This window comes from Mauremys mutica, chromosome 6 (assembly GCF_020497125.1).
Source record: "Mauremys mutica isolate MM-2020 ecotype Southern chromosome 6, ASM2049712v1, whole genome shotgun sequence".
In the NCBI taxonomy this organism is placed as follows: Eukaryota; Metazoa; Chordata; order Testudines; family Geoemydidae; genus Mauremys; species Mauremys mutica.
In genome coordinates this window covers 69,187,971-69,204,815 of record NC_059077.1, presented here as the reverse complement: position 1 = coordinate 69,204,815, position 16,845 = coordinate 69,187,971, and the positions used below count along the sequence as shown (strand labels likewise).

The window sequence follows — 16,845 nt, the reverse complement described above, 5'->3', positions numbered from 1 at the left end:
AGTTAGTAATCGTAGCTTGATGCTGCCATAGTTCATTCCACCGCGCAGTGAGCCCAGCAGCCAAGAGCGGCGGCTCCGCCTGGGTTGAGCGGCTGAACGTACCCGCGCGGGCAGACACGTGGCAAGTCGCGTTCTGGCCACACCCCCGAAAACCAGCCCAGCACGAGTTGCGGCGCTGGCCGGAAGTGTTGCATCCCCGAGTCACGTGATACCGAGACGTCGTCTCGTCCCGAAGGACACGCGAACCTCGAGATCACGTGAGCGAGCGCCGGATGTGGCTGGTGACGCACATTGTGCGCGCCGGGTGCCTGCCAGGGTGGGGAGGGCGGATAAGATGGCGGCGGTGGCGGCGGAGGAGGAGGCGGATCCGGGCACTGGGGACGAGGAGCGGCTGGATTTCCTGAAGGAGCGGCACGTGCGCTTCTTCCAGCGCTGCCTGCAGATCCTGCCCGAGAGATACTCGTCCCTGGAGACTAGCAGGTACCGGCCCCGCTGCGGGGAGGGGAGCTGCTGCTGCTGCCGCCTAGGCGCCGGGATGGGGGGCGTTGGGGATGTCCCGGGGCCCGTCACATCGAGGCGCCTCCAGGGCGGATTCCGCTCGTGGCCGGCTCACAGACTGGGGGTCTCGGCTACTCTGATGTCCCAGCGCTGGGGTCTGGACTGTGACACGGTCTGTGGATCTGGCTTCCCCGCGTCCGGCTTAAGGGCAGGTCTCAGCGCAGCCGTTCGTCCCTGATCACGCGTGGGTGCCGGGCAGGCGGTTCGCAGTTGCTGCTCAGGGTCAGCTCGGGGTAGCGTGCGTTGAACTGCTCGTCCTCTCCTGCGGGTGGCTGCACCAGCCTGTGATGGGAAAACGGTCCCTGTTGCACGATTGCCAGCGCAGCTGCCCTGCTGGTAGTAACCGCGAGGGTGGTGGTGTAGGGGGCATAGGTGTTCCTACCAAAATATTTTCTGATCATGCAGGTCTGAATGTCACTGTGGTAAAATACCATTGCTCTTTCTAAACTAGCATTCTTACGAGTAAAAAGAACGAGGAGTACTTGTGGCACCTTAGAGACTAACAAATTGATTTGTGCATAAGCTTTTGTGGGCTAAAGCCCACTTCATCAGAAACATGCAGTGGAAAATATAGTAGGAAGATGTATATATTCCACACACAGAATGTGAAAAATGGGTGTTGCCATAGTCACTATAACAAGAGTGATTAGTTACAGTGAGCTATTATCAGCAGGAGGGGAAAAAAACCTTTTGTAGTGATAGTCAGGATAGCCCATTTCCAACAGTTGACAAGAAGGTGTAAGTAACAGTAGGGGAAAAATAAGCATGGGGAAATAGTTTTACTGTGTGTAATGACCTATCAACTCCCAGTCTTTATTCAAGCCTAATTTAACGGTGTCCAGTTTTCAAATTAATTCCAATTCAGCAGTTTCTCGATGGAGTCTGTTTAATGTATAGTCTGTGTATATATCTCTTCCGACTGTATTTTCCACTGCTCCTTGTTCTTTTTGCTGCTACAGACTAACACAGCTACCATTCTGAAACCATTCTTACAAGTGTTTAGAGGTGCGATGTGAGAGCACCTGCGAATATTAGTGTAGTCAGGACTGCAGTTTTTACCCTCCCAAGACTATCTGGGACAAAAGGAGCCAAGAGAAAGTTGAGGTAAGCAGGTGATCCTTCCAGTCCTCATGGCTGTCCTCCTCACACTGGAAGTAGCTCCTGCCTGCTTTGTGTACTTAAGGTCAGCAGGCATGCAGGCTGGATTAATTAAGTCACTTGTTTGAAAGCAATGATTTAAAGCAGAAAACCTTGATTTATAATCTTAGCTTTGTTTTCCATGTGTACTTTGAATCTTTTCCTTGAGAAAATAAATTCTCATTGGTTGATATAGCCATTAAGACACTTCACTTTTATTATTTACAACTGAATATAGTCATTATATTAGTTTTGATAAATCCTTTTGCTACCCAGAAGAATGCACTATACTTGTACGTCTGTTAAAGTAACTGTAGAGCTCAATATACATTTATTCAGGTGCCAAATGCAGGAATTAAATACTATGTTGAAAAATGGTGAATGATGTATTTATTTACTAATACCTAACTTTTTGATCATGCATTTGGATGGAAATTTGAATTCAATTTAAAATGCCCAAAACCAAGATTTTTATTTTGTATTAGCTGAGTAAAATTATTAGATATTTTTCTGCTTAATTGTTTAAATCCACATTAGAAACTACACTCTGAACAATTCTAGATTACTTTGATGAATGGACTCAAGCATTTGGCTAACCTGATATCAGAAATAAAGAAGGCAAAAGTTGTTCTGTATGGCTGAAAGTACTGATATTTGGGGGGGAAAGGAATTACTATCATTCACTCTGTTATAAAGAATAGAAGTTATTTAAACATTTAAATGTAGTAGGTGACATACTGTGCCATTTATAAGGCTTGGTGTCAGAAGTTAAAGAATGTGTTTTCTCCCTGACTCTGAATATAAAAAAGCAGCCATTAACTCATACAGGTTGAGGAGCGCTTATTGTTTCAGCATATTTTATTTTATTTAAATTATGTCAACAGATTATAGCAATTTTAAACTGTAACATAAATTATCATAAATTTAAAACAGGTTAATTTAATTTAAAAAAAACTTTTAAAGTTTACCCACTTTGGCAGCAAAGAATGTACACTGAATGCTGCTCATAGGGAAAATCCCAAATAAACAAATGGGAGGGAAAAGACAGGAAAGTAAAATGCCTGTTGGAGCTTGAGAGCAGATAAGAGACTTTTTAAATCTGAGACACATACAGTGATCTATGGGTATGTGACAAAAGGGTGAAATATTCATGAAGTCCTACCTAGAGATGGAAAAGACCTAATAGGTCACATCTATCACTTTGGGGCCAATATAGGATTGTTTATTCCTTACATTATATTTCATAAGAACATACGAAAGACCATACTGGGTCAGACCAATGGTTCATGTAGCCCAGTATTCTGTCTTCCAACAGTGGTCCATGCCAGATGCTTCTGAGGGAATGAACAGGATGAGGCAATTACCAAGTGATACATCCCCCTTTGTCCAGTCCCAGAATCTGGTAGTCAGATATTTAGGGACACCCAGAGCATGGGGTTGCATCCCTGATTGTCTTGGCTAATAGCTGGACCTATCCTCCATGAACTTGTCTAATTCTTTTTTGACCACTTATACTTTTGGTCTTCACAACATCCCCTAGCAGTGAGTTCTGCAGATTGAGCCATGCGTTGTGTGAAGTACTTCCTTTTGTTTGTTTTAAAGCTGCTGTTAATTTTATTGGGTGCTCTTGGGATTTTGTGTTATGGGAAAGGGGTAAATAATACTACCTTATTCAATTTCTCCACACCATTCATAATTTTATAGACCTCTATCATATCCCCCCTTAGTCGTCTCTTTTCCAAGCTGAGTAGTTCCAGTCTTTTTAATCTTTCCTTATATAGAAACTGTTCCATACCGCTAATCTTTTTTGTTGCTTTTCTCTGTACCTTTTCCATTTCTAACATATCTTTTTGGAGATTAGGGACTGGAACTCCATGCAGTATTCAAGGTGTGGAGATACCATGGATTTATATAGTAGCATTATTATACTCACTGTCTTAACCATGAGAAAAGAGAGAGATTCCTAACATTGTTAGCTTTTTTTAGACTGCTGGTGCACATTAAGTGGATGTTTTCCAAAAACTATCTATGATGACTCCAGGATCTCTTTTTTGAGTTGTAACAGCTAATTTAGACCCCATCATTTTGTGTGTAAAGTTGGTATGTTTTCCAATAAGAATTACTTTGCATTTATCAACATTGAGTTTCACTTGCCATGTGGTTGCCCCATCACCCAATTTTGCAAGATCCCTTTGTAGCTCTTCACAAACTGCTTTGTACTTAGCTATCTTGAGTAATTTTGTATAATGTGTAAACTTTGCCACCTCACTCTTTATCCCTTTTTCCAGATCATTTGAGTATGTTAAACAGCACTGGTCCCAGTACAAATTTCTGGGGGACACAGCTATTTACCTCTCGCCATTCTGAAAACCTACCCTTTGTTTTTCCTGTCTTTTAACCAGTTACTGATCCATGAGAGGACCTTCCCTCTCATCTCATGATTACGTAGTTTGCTTAAGAGTCTTTGGTGAGGGATGTACACTTGTACACTATATGCATTGGATCACCCTTGTCCACATGTTTGTTTGACCCTCTCAGAGAATTCTGGTGGCATGAGTCATGATTTCCCTTTACAAAAGCTGTGACTCTTCCCCAACAAATCGTGTTTGTCTATGTGTCTGATAATTCTGTTCTTTACTATAGTTTCAACCACTTTGCCTGCTACTGAAGTTAGGCTTACCAGCCTATAATTGCTAGGATTGCCTCGGGAGCCTTTTTTTAAAAATTGGTGTTGCATTAGCTATCCTCCAGTCATCTGGGACAGAATCAGATTTAAATGCTAGGTTACATACCATAGGTGGTAGTGCTGCAATTTCATTTTTGAGTTCCCTCAGAACTCGTGGGTGAATACCATCTGGTCCTGGTGACTTATTACGGTTTATCAGTTTGATCTAAAACCTCTTCTGTTGTCATCTCAATCTGGGACAGTTCCTCAGATTTGTTCACTAAAAATGGTTCGGGTGTGGGAATCTCCCTCACATATCCTCTGCAGTGAAGACAGATGCAAAGAATTAATTTAGCTTCTTCACAATGGCCTTATCTTCCTTTAATGCTCTTTTAGCACCTCAGTCATCCAGTGGCCCCACTGATTGGCAGGTTTCCTGCTTCTGATGTATTTTTTAAAAAGTTGCTGCTAGTTGTCTTTTTCTAGTTGCTCGTCGCATTCTTTTTTTGACCTGCCTAGTTATACTTTTACACTTGAATTTCCCAGTATTTGCAACTATCTGGAAGACAGATTTAGACATTATCCTTTCTCCCTTCCTACCATGCATTTCATTAATTATATAACTTGTGCAATAGATTAGTGAAGTAGTCTTTGATCTCTGCATTGAAATATTAGTGCAGGTCAAAAGTGAAAATGAGTTTGAAGCTCTTAAAGCTAGTGCTCACTAGATATTTGTTGATGTCACCAAAACATTGCACATCTTAAAAATAGCAAGGTTTTGTAAACCGTTTGAGGTGAATTAGCGGAGTTGAGTTGAAACTTGCATGGAGCCTGCCTGCAATATTTTTGATTAAGCTAGTGCTGATTTCGCTTTCAGGAGCCCTCCATTTACTGGCAGTTTAGTGGTGGAGAGAATCTTTAACTGCACGGTAGCTTTTATAGAGTACTTACTTAAATAATTAAACATAAGTAATGTTGTGTAACTACTGTATAATGGGGCATGATATTGAAATAACTTCAACTGATTTAACATATCAGTTTGTAACGTATTTTCAGGTATTCTAATAAACCCAAAAAGTTGGTAGCATTTTCAGGTTTAAATTTTCAATTTAATTAAAAGCAGAGGTATCCTGAACAGAGCATGTAGAGCTTGAGACATCAAACTTCTATTTGCACACTCAACCTTCTCTTTCTAGTATGCTAACGTTTAGATTTAATATTTTATAAACATAGTAATTTATGAATGTTATCTAATTCTCACAGTAATCTTGTGAGTGTGGACAAAATGTTATCCCCAAGTTAGCAATGGGGGTGCTGAATCAAAGGCTGTGACTTGTTCAGAGACATTGAGGGAGTCAACGTGTGAACAAAGATGAGCACTCAGATGCTGGATTCCATATTCCATGCTGAAACCACTAGACCACAATCACTTACATTTATTTTAATCTCTAGTTACTCTGTGCTGCAACTTTTCAGTGATCGTTTAGCAATGTAATTCTTACCATCACACCCAGCGCCGTATATGCTTGCAGAGTTCTTTTACAAGGAGACCATAAAATCATCTGACCCTAGAGTCAAGTCTACTTGAAGTTTGTGATACATTATGGTACTTTTCCTGTGTTGCTTGTTCAACATTTCAAATAGTCATTTTAAAAAGGTTTTTGAATTGTACTTGAAAAATATATTCTCTGTCCATACCTGAGGACCAGGAGTTCTGAGTCTTTGGTAATCAGTGTGGACCTTTTTCTCTAATTTCAGATTGAGGCTTGAATTAAAAAAAAAAAAAAAAAAAAAGCAGGGGACTCAAAATCAGTGCATCTGTTGGACCCCTTGATTTGTACAAGCTTCCTGACTTCACAAATTTCAATTTGGAGGCAAATGTGTCAAACATGTTTTGACACTTGACTATAAATTGAAATGTACCTGAAGTGGCAGCTGGATCCATCCCACTCTTTTTCATATTGCCAGCTTGATGTTTGTGTCAAAATGGGGATGCTATAAATGAAGTCTATAGATCAGCTTAAGAATTGGCAAAAGTTATTTGTATTAGCTTTAGTATGAATCCTTTGTTTTTCTGTGAATTCCAGCACTTAATTTGTAAATCTATTCTTGACATCTTCCTGGAAGTCTTAAGGCAACTGTGTACCGCTAGCCTAATGCACCCTCTCTGGTTCAGGAAATTATAGCTCCAAATTGTTCAGTTAGACCCCTTTTTGTGCTTATTTAGTTGGTGTTTACACATTTCCACTACATTTTAGCGATGCACTCACTCTCTCCTTCCATATGTACAATCTTTAGTGTGTTCAGGTCTTCTTACAGCAAGTTCCTAGTATTTGACTTGGTATGTTCTTTATGTGCTCATTTTCATTTAGCCATGCAGCATAATGTAAAAAAGGATCTTTCAGCATTTACCTTGAGGACTAGCACACAGATTATCTACTGCAACATTTGTCAAGTCTGGAAAATATTGTGTGCGTGCCTGCCAAAACTGGATGATCTAATTTTAGTTGAACTTAATTATTTTTTAATTTCCATTTTGTTGACTCTAAATGTTTTTGCTGTGATACTGTTCACAAAGACTAGTGTGGTGGCACAGATCTAATCATCTGAAGGTACCACTGTAAGAAGCCTTGAAGGATTAATCTTGTGCTGCTCAAAGAACCTTGCCGCTCTCTAATTAAAATGACCATTTGGCTCTATGGAAGAGTTTTCGGTGGACAGCCTGCTGTGTTGTATCTCTATATTTGGATGTGTCTTCGTTAAATTGACACTACCATAGAATCATCATTGTTCCCAAATTAGCTTTCACTTGATTTACCTCAGACATCTTATGTATTTGCACTAATGTGGATGTATGGTATTCTGTGCTTGATATTTCAAGACAGCAAAGATACAGTACTGTCACATGCAGCACCCTTTGAGAAAGGGCACCTTGGGATAATGCTCATTTTAGCAGATATTACACGGAAGAAAGTCTTGTCTGAGCCACAGCTCAAAAATATGATTGTGACACTGCTACACTCTGTTAGCAAAACTCCTGTGGCTTTAGACATAATATGTACATGTGTTCACTGGAACTGGCTTTGTACTTGAGGTAGAAGAGTACCCATTACGTTCTTGTCTCATTTCTACCTCCTTATTCCCAGGAACCTTTCTGAATAATGGTTTTGTTTGATGTGTTCCTTCCGTTCCTCTTGCCCTACTGTCCATTAGCTGTCCTTAACAATTCTCAGTCCATGTGCTTGTAGCAAGCCTCTAAGGGTATGTCTAAACTGCAATTAAAAACCCCATGGCTGGCCCATACCAGTTGGCTCAGGCTAAGGGGCTGTTTAACTGCTGTGTAGACATGTTTGGGCTCAGGCTAGAGCCTGGGCTCTAGGATGCTGGGAATTGGGAGGGTCCCAGAGCTTGGGCTGCAGCCTGAGACCAAACATCTACACCACAATTAAACAGCTCCTTAACCTGAGCCCTGCAAGCCTGAGGAGTTGCCCCCGACCAGCTGCGGGTGTCATTGCAGTGGAGACAAGTCCTCAGAGGCTTGGCTTACCACTAGCAGGCTAGGATGCTTGATTCACTTTTCTTTCCAATGCGAACACTTAAATATCTGGCACTTCATTAATCATTCCAAAGGAAATGTGATTCATGTAATGAAGAGCCTCATTCAAGAATATAGAAATAACTAAATGTAAAAACACTGTTCATGCAGCAGGTAAAATTCCTTATGTACAATCTAGACTTCACGTGTCACACCGCTCTCAAGATCTGAAAGTTGAGGTTTGATTGATTTATTTTTCCATTTTTGCATTTCATTTTGTTAACCTCCAGTGTGAAATTTATGGTGGGAAGTGAAAGTCGTATCTTTTTCTTTTAGGTTGACAATTGCATTTTTCGCACTCTCTGGTCTGGATATGTTGGATTCCTTAGATGTGGTGAACAAAGATGATATAATAGAATGGATTTATTCCCTGCAGGTCCTCCCCACAGAAGACAGTGAGTGAGTTTTTAGCTTTTTTTTATTGTTGACATTAACACCTTTATGTTGCTTCTAGATATTGGGAATAGTGCACAGGTTTTTTTCCCCTGAAACCCCATGTGATTTTTTCAGAGGTGCTGAGTACCTGCAACTTCCATTAACTTCAAATAAAAGTTGTGTGCTTATCAGTTCTTGTGGGTCTTTAAAAAAAAAAAAAAAAGCCTCTTTCGGCTGACTTTTCAAAAGAATCCAGTAGTTTGTAACTTTTTTTCACCTATTTCAGTTGAAGCCATGAAATGACTTTGAAGATATGAACAAGTAAAATTTTAGTAAACTCTACCATTAACAGTGGGGCAGAATGATTAGTGCTGTGTGGCTTGTAAGGTTTCCTAATCAATGAAGTGTGATAGCTTATCACATGCTCTTTTCATACTTGAACCAACTCTAGGTGTCTCCATTAGAGACTTTGCAGGCTACTTCTATGAGACAGATGTGCACATCACATGCAGGGGTGGTGATTATCAATGATTGTACTGATTTAGCAGCTAACATAGTTTTATAATTAATGTAAGCAACTCTGAAGCAGCTACAGGTCAGTCATGTAAGGAAGCCGTGGAGCAATAATGGGAAATGAAAGATAGCAGCTGTTGAAAATGGGGAGTGGAGGGTTGGGGTACAAAATGGGACCAGCATATTACCTTCCATTTAAAAAAAAAAAAGTTCTTGGAGATAAAACAGGTAATTTAGCCATCCTAATATTTTTAGAATGAACAGTACTGTTGCTGTATCCTAGGGAATAGCATGCAATCCAATTACATTTAATGACCATGAGGACTGTTAACCTGTCTGTTGCTTTACAATGTTTAGCCATTTGTATATGTGCAAAGTGGGTATGAAATGAACTGTAGTGTTACAATCACCTCATGCTTACTTTGCACATGCGTAAATAACTACACAGTTTGCAAGATAGTGGAGACCCAAGTGCCAGGGTTATTCCTGGGCTCCATTAGTGTCCTCAACTAATGCTTATAACACACATTGACCTAATGGTCATTACAGCTATGTAATTGAGGGAGATTTGAACTCTTTGTATTAAGATCTGCAGGATCAACTTCCATGTATGTATGAAAAGTGAAAATATTTAGAGTCTGGATTGCAGGTTCCCAAAGGCACAATTACGGACCCCTGCCTGTGAGGCAATGTGGTTTAGTGACAAGAAAATGGGAGACAGCAGACCTAGGTTCCTTTGCAGGCTCTAATACTGGCTCACATTGTAGTCTTGTGCAAGCCATTTAATGTCGCTGATCAGTGTTTCCATCCATAAAAAATGGGGATGAAATCTACCTTTTTTGTTAAACTCTTTGGGATGCATGGATAGAAAGTATATAGTTGCAAGTATTACTCAGCCACTCTACCTTCTAAACTATTTGATAAATCTTTCCATGGTTTTATTTATCAATCCAGACTATCAGTAATGTAAACTGTTTCTTGTGGTGTGTTTAGGAATAGAATACATACTACAAATAGAATAAAATATTTACTTCTAATGTATTGTCTAGTCTTCTCATATAGCCAAATTTAACACACTCTTCTCTGAACAATTTTAACAAAAGTACTGAAGGGTGTGGGGTTTTTTGTTTTTTTGTTTTTGGGGGGTTTTTTTTTTGGTTTTTTAACAAATTGACTTTCTCAACAAAGGCAAAATAACTGATTCCCAGTTTTCCACTGGAATAAAGCATTTGTTGCTCACTCTGGCAGTTCATGAACCGTCTGACCTATGCTTGTCATTTGGTCTAGCAGATGTTTTTGGCTCTGTTCCAGGACTGTCGAGTAGATTCAGGATTTTGGACAAAGTCGTCTTTAGACCGGGGGCGGACAAACTTTTTTTGTTCTGAGGGCTGCATCGGGTTTTGGAAATTGTATGGAGGGCCAGTTAGGAGAGGCAGCCCCCCTGGGACTCTTGCCCCATCCCCACACCCCCCCGCTCCTTGTCCCCAGAATCCCCACCCCTGACTGCCTCCCGCTGTCCCATACAACCCCTCTTCCTTCCTGACTGCCCCTAGAACATCTGCCCCTGACTGTCCCATTCAATCCCCCTGTTCCCCACCCTCTAACTGCCCCCCCCCGAACTCCCCTGCCCCTCTATCCAACACCCTTTCCCCCCCTGCTCCCTGCCCCCTTACCACGCCGCCTGGAGCACTGGTGGCTGGCGGCGCTACAGCCACGCCACCCAGCTGGAGCCAGCCATGCCATCGTGCAGCATAGAGTGCTGGGTCAGGCCAGGCTCTGCAGCTGCGCTGCCCCAGGAGCTCGCCGCCCAGAGCATTGTGCCAGCGGTGGGGTGAGCTGAGGCTACAGGGGAAGGACTGGGGGCTAGCTTCCTGGGCTAGGAGCTATGGGGCCGGGCAGGAGGGTCCTGCGGCCCAGATGTGGCCCACGGGCCGTAGTTTGCCCACCTCTGCTTTAGACCCTTATCTAGTGTATCCTCCATCAGCTTATTTTATTTTTAAATAAATGCTCCTATCACCTTGTCACTAAGCACACATACATCCTTTCGGTAAGCATACACCATACTGACAGTCTCTCGATCCTGGAAATTAGACCTAAAAACTCACAGGTGAAAAGTCAACCTCCTCATAACAGGCATGAGAATAGATAGACCTGTAGTGTGCTCTCCAGCTCTGCAGCTTCTGGCCCTGTCTAGTCAAAGGGGAATGCCAGAGTCAGAGTCCATCTAAGAATGGCCAGACACCAACTCCAGTTGTTCAGCGATTTAGGATTGCTAACCAGGCTGCCTTTGAAGCAGCAGCACAATATATAAAGCCTTTTCACCTTAAAGCCCATAATGGTCTATGGGCCTGACCAGTTAGCAAAAAACACATCTGCGGCAATGCATTTCTATGCTGATGAGTCACAAATCTGCCTCCTCACCAGTAACATTTCCATCCAGTCCCTCATCTTGATGTCTTGTCATCTTAACACTGACAAAACAGAATTCCTTATCTTCCCTCTGACTGTCAAGAATACTGCTATCTTAACTTGTCACTCAGTCCCATATCTCAGGATTGTGTTTGACTCCTCCTTTTCCCTTGCCCCACATATCCAGGCCTTATCAAAATCCTGCCCCTCAACACCTCCAGCATCTGTCCTTTCCATTCCCACAATGAAATCTCCCATACAGGTTCTTGTTCTTCTTCTTGGCTACTGCGGTTCATTCTTTCTGGCATCTCAAATACACACATTTGTACAAAATACAGCTGCTAAGATCCGCTTCCTTGTCTGTTAACTTGATCCTGTAACTTCCCTCTTTGGATTTCTCCACTGACTTCTCATCTGGTAGCACATCAAATTTAAGCTTCCTGTCGCCACCTTCAAAGCTTTACAGAACTCTTCCCCTCCCTAGTCAAGCTTCATGTTATCTGTTCCCTACACACTGTTCTTATTCTCAGCCTTGTCTACCATTTGTGAACCTCTTGCATGGTCACCTCTGTACCTCTTCCATGAGGCCTCCCACTGCATGATGCAACCACTTGAGCTTTTCTGTGTGGGAGTGTAAGCTGTTGGTCGGGGCTCAACTCTCCGGCTGGCGGGAGGGGAGCCACACCGACTCGCTTCTTGTCCCCTCTATCTGGTGGGACGGCAAGACATCAGGGTTAGCACCGCCTCCCGTTCTCAGGCCCTCTGGATCAGGGGGCGGGGCTGAATAACAATAGTTCAATATAAGCCCAGGCCCTCTGGAGCAGGGGGCTGGGTGACAGCAGTCAGCCTCAACAAGTCCAGGCCCTCTGGAGCAGGGGCTTGGCTAACAGCAATCAGTCTCAATAAGCCCAGGCCCTCTGGAGCAGGGGCTGGGCTAACAGCAATCAGTCTCAATAAGCCCAGGCCCTCTGGAGCAGGGGCTTGGGTAACAGCAATCAGTCTCAATAAACCCAGGCCCTCTGGAGCAGGGGCTTGGGTAACAGCAATCAGTCTCAATAAACCCAGGCCCTCTGGAGCAGGGGGCTGGGCAACAGCGTGTCAGTCTCATAATCTGAAGGTTCACAGGTTCAGACCCTCAGGCCGGGGCTGAACACAAGGCACCCAGTCAATTAGTGGAAGCCCAGGCCCTCAGTCAGGGTGGGGCAACAGCAGTTCAATAGAAGCCCAGGCCCTCTGGAGCAGGGGCTGGGCAGGCAGCAGTACAAATAGGCCCAGGCCCTCTGGAGCAGGGGGCTGGGCAGGCCGCTGTACAAATAGGCCCAGGCCCTCTGGAGCAGGGGGCTGGGCAGGCCGCTGTACAAATAGGCCCAGGCCCTCTGGAGCAGGGGGCTGGGCAGGCCGCTGTACAAATAGGCCCAGGCCCTCTGGAGCAGGGGGCTGGCTGACAGCAGTTTACAGGGCTCAGGTCCTGGTGGCAGGAGCTGAGCAATAACAATCGCTCAAATTAGTGCAGGCGTCTCTGTCTGCGCTGGGGTGAGGGGGAGACTGCCACCCGTGAGTGGGGTGGCAGGGGGGACACAGGCCCACCCACTCCACTGTGGCCCAGCCCGGGGCCCTATTAGCGGCTAGCACGGCCGCTGGTCAGTGGGGTCCTGACCGAAACACACCGACATGGGCACCTCCGTGCCTATAGCCTGACAGGGGTCGGCTATCCCCGGGCTACAGTCCATTTCCCCCTCTATGGGTACCTGCTCCTCGGTCGCCGGGAGTTCGGACCAGTCCATCGGCATGGGGTCCGCAGGACCAGGGCTCGGGGGCAGGTCCGGCAACTCCTGCGGGAAGTCCGGCCCGGCTGCCTCCGATGGCTCCTCCGGGTAACAGCAGGGCGGAAGCGGCGGCGGCGGCGGCTCCTCCTCGTACCGGGCGGGAGGAAGTCCTAGCAGCCGCTCCGGGTTCCGCTCCCGGGGAAGTTCCGCGGGTTCCTCATCGTACCGGGCACGGGGCACTGGGGGCCAGTCCGGATCGCCGCCTCGGGTCCTGGAGGGTTCCCAGTCTGGAGCTCCCGCCGGCACGTCTGCTCGTGGCGGTGGCTGGCTCCTGACTGAGCTCTGGCGTTCTCCTTTTCTACTTCCTGTCCCACCCCTTGACTTCCGGGGGGCGGGGACAGGAAGTGGTGGCTCAGCCCAGCTGGGCTTCCGGGAGGGAGCGCCCTCTGCTGGGCAGGAGGGGAGCCACACCGACTCGCTACAGGGACCCTCATTGTAAATCCCACTTCAGTTCACTGAGAGCAGGAATCTTTAATTGTGTATAGATCACCTATTTTTGTCTTTTCCTATAGCTGCTTTCATTTGTCCTTTTGATTGTGGGTTGCTTGAAGCTGAGACTGTCACTGAGCATTTGAAAAGTGTTTGGCACTTATAAAAAGCACAGCTATAAATAAAATTGCTCATTTGGGAAACAAATTGTAAAAAGTCACACTTATCTATAAGACTCATTTTCTGGATAATGAAGTAGGTGGATTAAAATTGTAAATAATACTAACAGAGTAACAGATTGGATATTGGTATGAGTGAGTGTCCAAAAAGGAAAAACTGGAGCCATTTAAAAATACCAGATAAATTGGCAGCTCTTCCATTTTTGAAGTGACTCATAATATTCTGTACATTTCAGCTAGTCAAATTGGTTTGTTTATGAAATGCAGAATAAATGGGTGGCTGAATAATGGGGCTAGAATTCTAATTAATTTTATCTTCTTTGATGGAATTAATGTCTTAATAAATAAAAATAATTCCTGGTGCTTAGTGCCAGATGCCTACAGTGTAGCTCAGCTACCATCTCTTCCTTTAGCAGAGTTCTGACCACTGTTTTGATGGCCCATCTTTTTCCCTGTTGGTCCAGTCTTATAATTCAGATGTAATGTCACCCCTATGGACTAATATATTTTTCCTTATGAATTCTAAACTGCCTTTTTAATGAAATAGCTACTTTTTGAGTAAAGCAGAGCAGATTTGTTCTCAAAACAATCAGATATACCAGTCTAGAGTGAAAACCTACCAAGCTACTGCACCAAAATCCATCATATAAAAGAACATCTCTGACAATCGCTTGGTTTTGTAAAAGTAATGTTCCATTGCAAGGACTTTGTCACTGAATAATTTGATGCTTCCCACTTTTTATGGGAAGGACTTCTTTTTGGTTTTTAACTTCTTTACATGCTAAATGAACATTACTATATTTGTTTTCTGGAATGGCAACATTACTGTAAGGTTGACTTAAGTCTTAGTCTTGACCTTGATTTTTGTATCTTCACTACTTTCAATTTCAGCTCTGTTATTTCCTGATTATGCAGCATTTTCACCTTCCTGAATGAGGGCCTCTGAACAGGGTTCAAAAAAGAAATAGATAAGTTCATGGAGGATAGGACCATCAATGGCTATTAGCCAGGATTGGGAGGAATGGTGTCCCTAGCCTCTGTTTGCCAGAAGCTGGGAATGGGTGGCAGGATGGATCACTTGATGATTACCTGTTCTGTTCATTCCCTCTGAAGCACCTGGGATTGGCCACTGTTGGAAGACGGGATACTGGGCTATTGGCCCTTTGGTCTGATCCAGTATGGCCGTTCCTGTGTTGCACTCTGTGTTGTATTAAAGGGATTTGGGTTCTATATGTGAAGGATCTGTGAAAATAGATCATGGTATTATATTTTAATTTGAAATATGGCTCTTCACACTGGCTGTGTTTTTTGGTTGCATCCATGCACCAGTTTCTAAAAATGTGCCACTAGAACAGGGGTCAGCAACCTTTCAGCAGTGATGTGCCGAGTCTTCATGTATATACTCTAATTTAAGGCTTCAAGTGCCAGTAATATATTTTAATCTTTTTTAGAAGGTCTCTCTATAAGTCTATAATATATAACCAAACTACTGTTAAATGTAAGGTGAATAAGGTTTTCAAAATGTTTCAGAAGCTTTATTTAAAATTAAATTAAAATGCAGATCTTATCAGTTTAGTGTGATCCTTGACCTTCTTTTCCTTGCTGAGTTTTCCAATGTCTGGCACGTATTTGGATACTTTAAGCTGCACACAGGCTTCTGAGTGATCAGTTGTTAATTGGCTGGCCCCCCAGGTCGGCAGCTGAGGTGAGTGGAGCTGGCGGCTGGTAGGGCTGAGCAGGGCCGGAGGCCTGGACCCTGTCTGGCAGGAGGTCTGCACTGGAACTCTAACCAGAAGCAAGGTGAGTGGGGCTGCGGCGGGGACCCCAGCTGGCAAGGGGCCAGCAGCCAGAACTCCACAGCGGCAGTGGGCTGAACAGATCAGCCCACGCAGCTCTGGGGTTTCGGCGGTGAGCTGAGCGTCTCCCCCCGCTCAGGTTTCGGCCGCCGGCTCCTGCCAGCCAGGATCTCAGCCTGCTGCCATCCTGGGGTTCCTTCGCCCAGGCCATCAGCGGGCGCTGAGTGGGACCGGCAGCGGGACCCCACCTGGGAAGGGGCCGGCAGCGGGAACCCCAGAGCAGCAGTGGGCTATGCGGCTCATCCTGTGCCGCGTGCCATCAAAAATCGGCTCGCGTGCCACCTTTGGCATGCGTAGGTTGCTGACCCCTGCACTAGAATTTTTTTATTGAAAAATCCTGTGCCCACTTACCCTTTCTGTACCAAGCTGCAATTTCAGCAGTACTTAATTATTCAGCTTTCTTGTGAAAATATTTATTCAATGCTTACTTTTTATAAAAGTGAAATGAAATGGGCTTCGCTTACAAACTGCTGCTAAACTGGCAGCTGAGCTGCTGATGGAATGGGAGAAGCATTCAGAATGGTCCACGAAACAGTTCAAAAAAAATGAAAACAGAGAATGTTTAAAACCCTATCTACTATAGCTTTTACTAGGAACTGTTTGTCATAGTGGAAGTACAAATCGCAATACTCCAATATTTTAAAATATATTTTAATGGTGTAATTGGCTATATTGCCATAGCAATAAGCCACACCATGGTGTTCATTACAGACTAATGGTGCACTTCTTGTGTGATTCATGGCATTCACTCTGCCTTGTTGTTTGGAGAGCCTCAACACCCAGGGCTACAACCCTTGAAAGTTTATGTAACATTTCAGTTCCTTAATAGAGATTAGTATAAGCAAGCAAATGTATAGTTTACAGTAGCCTTATGGAAACGCACTAATGGAAGTTGAAGCTCATAATGAGTCCAATTTCACATTCAGATGTTTATTTTAGAAACTGAATGTGTGTATCCTGTTGTAGGTTCATGTCTCCTGCCTCCCTTCCACTCTTCTCTCTCTCCCCCCCGCCCCCCCACCAAACTCAAAATCTTTTGCATAGCAGTGTTCAGTGGGGCTGCAGCTGTGCCCTGTGCCTCATTGTGCTCCACTATGAGAGCAGAGTGGCCTTGGCCTCCCTCAGCTCCCTCTTACTGCCAAGGCAGTTAGACAGAACCTGGACCGTGTCCGACCTGCTTTTGAATTGCCTTGAATAAAGTCTCCATTTTAGTAATATCTTCCTTAATTTTGTTGGGTGTTTCCAAAAGAAAAAGAAAGCAGTTAGGACAGGTGCAGGGAGACCTGTGCACATTCCCTCTGTA

General features: G+C 44.2%; 1 protein-coding gene across 1 annotated transcript in view; it reads left to right on the top strand.

The window, feature by feature from the left end:
- Positions 1–328: 328 nt before the first annotated feature.
- Positions 329–16,845, top strand: part of PGGT1B (protein geranylgeranyltransferase type I subunit beta) — a 57,270-nt gene continuing 40,753 nt past the window's right edge. The window contains exons 1-2 of the mRNA XM_045020992.1: positions 329–480; positions 8,232–8,350. Coding sequence (XP_044876927.1) covers positions 335–480; positions 8,232–8,350 — 265 coding nt within the window. The 5' untranslated portion in view covers positions 329–334. The remainder of the gene's footprint in view (positions 481–8,231; positions 8,351–16,845) is intronic.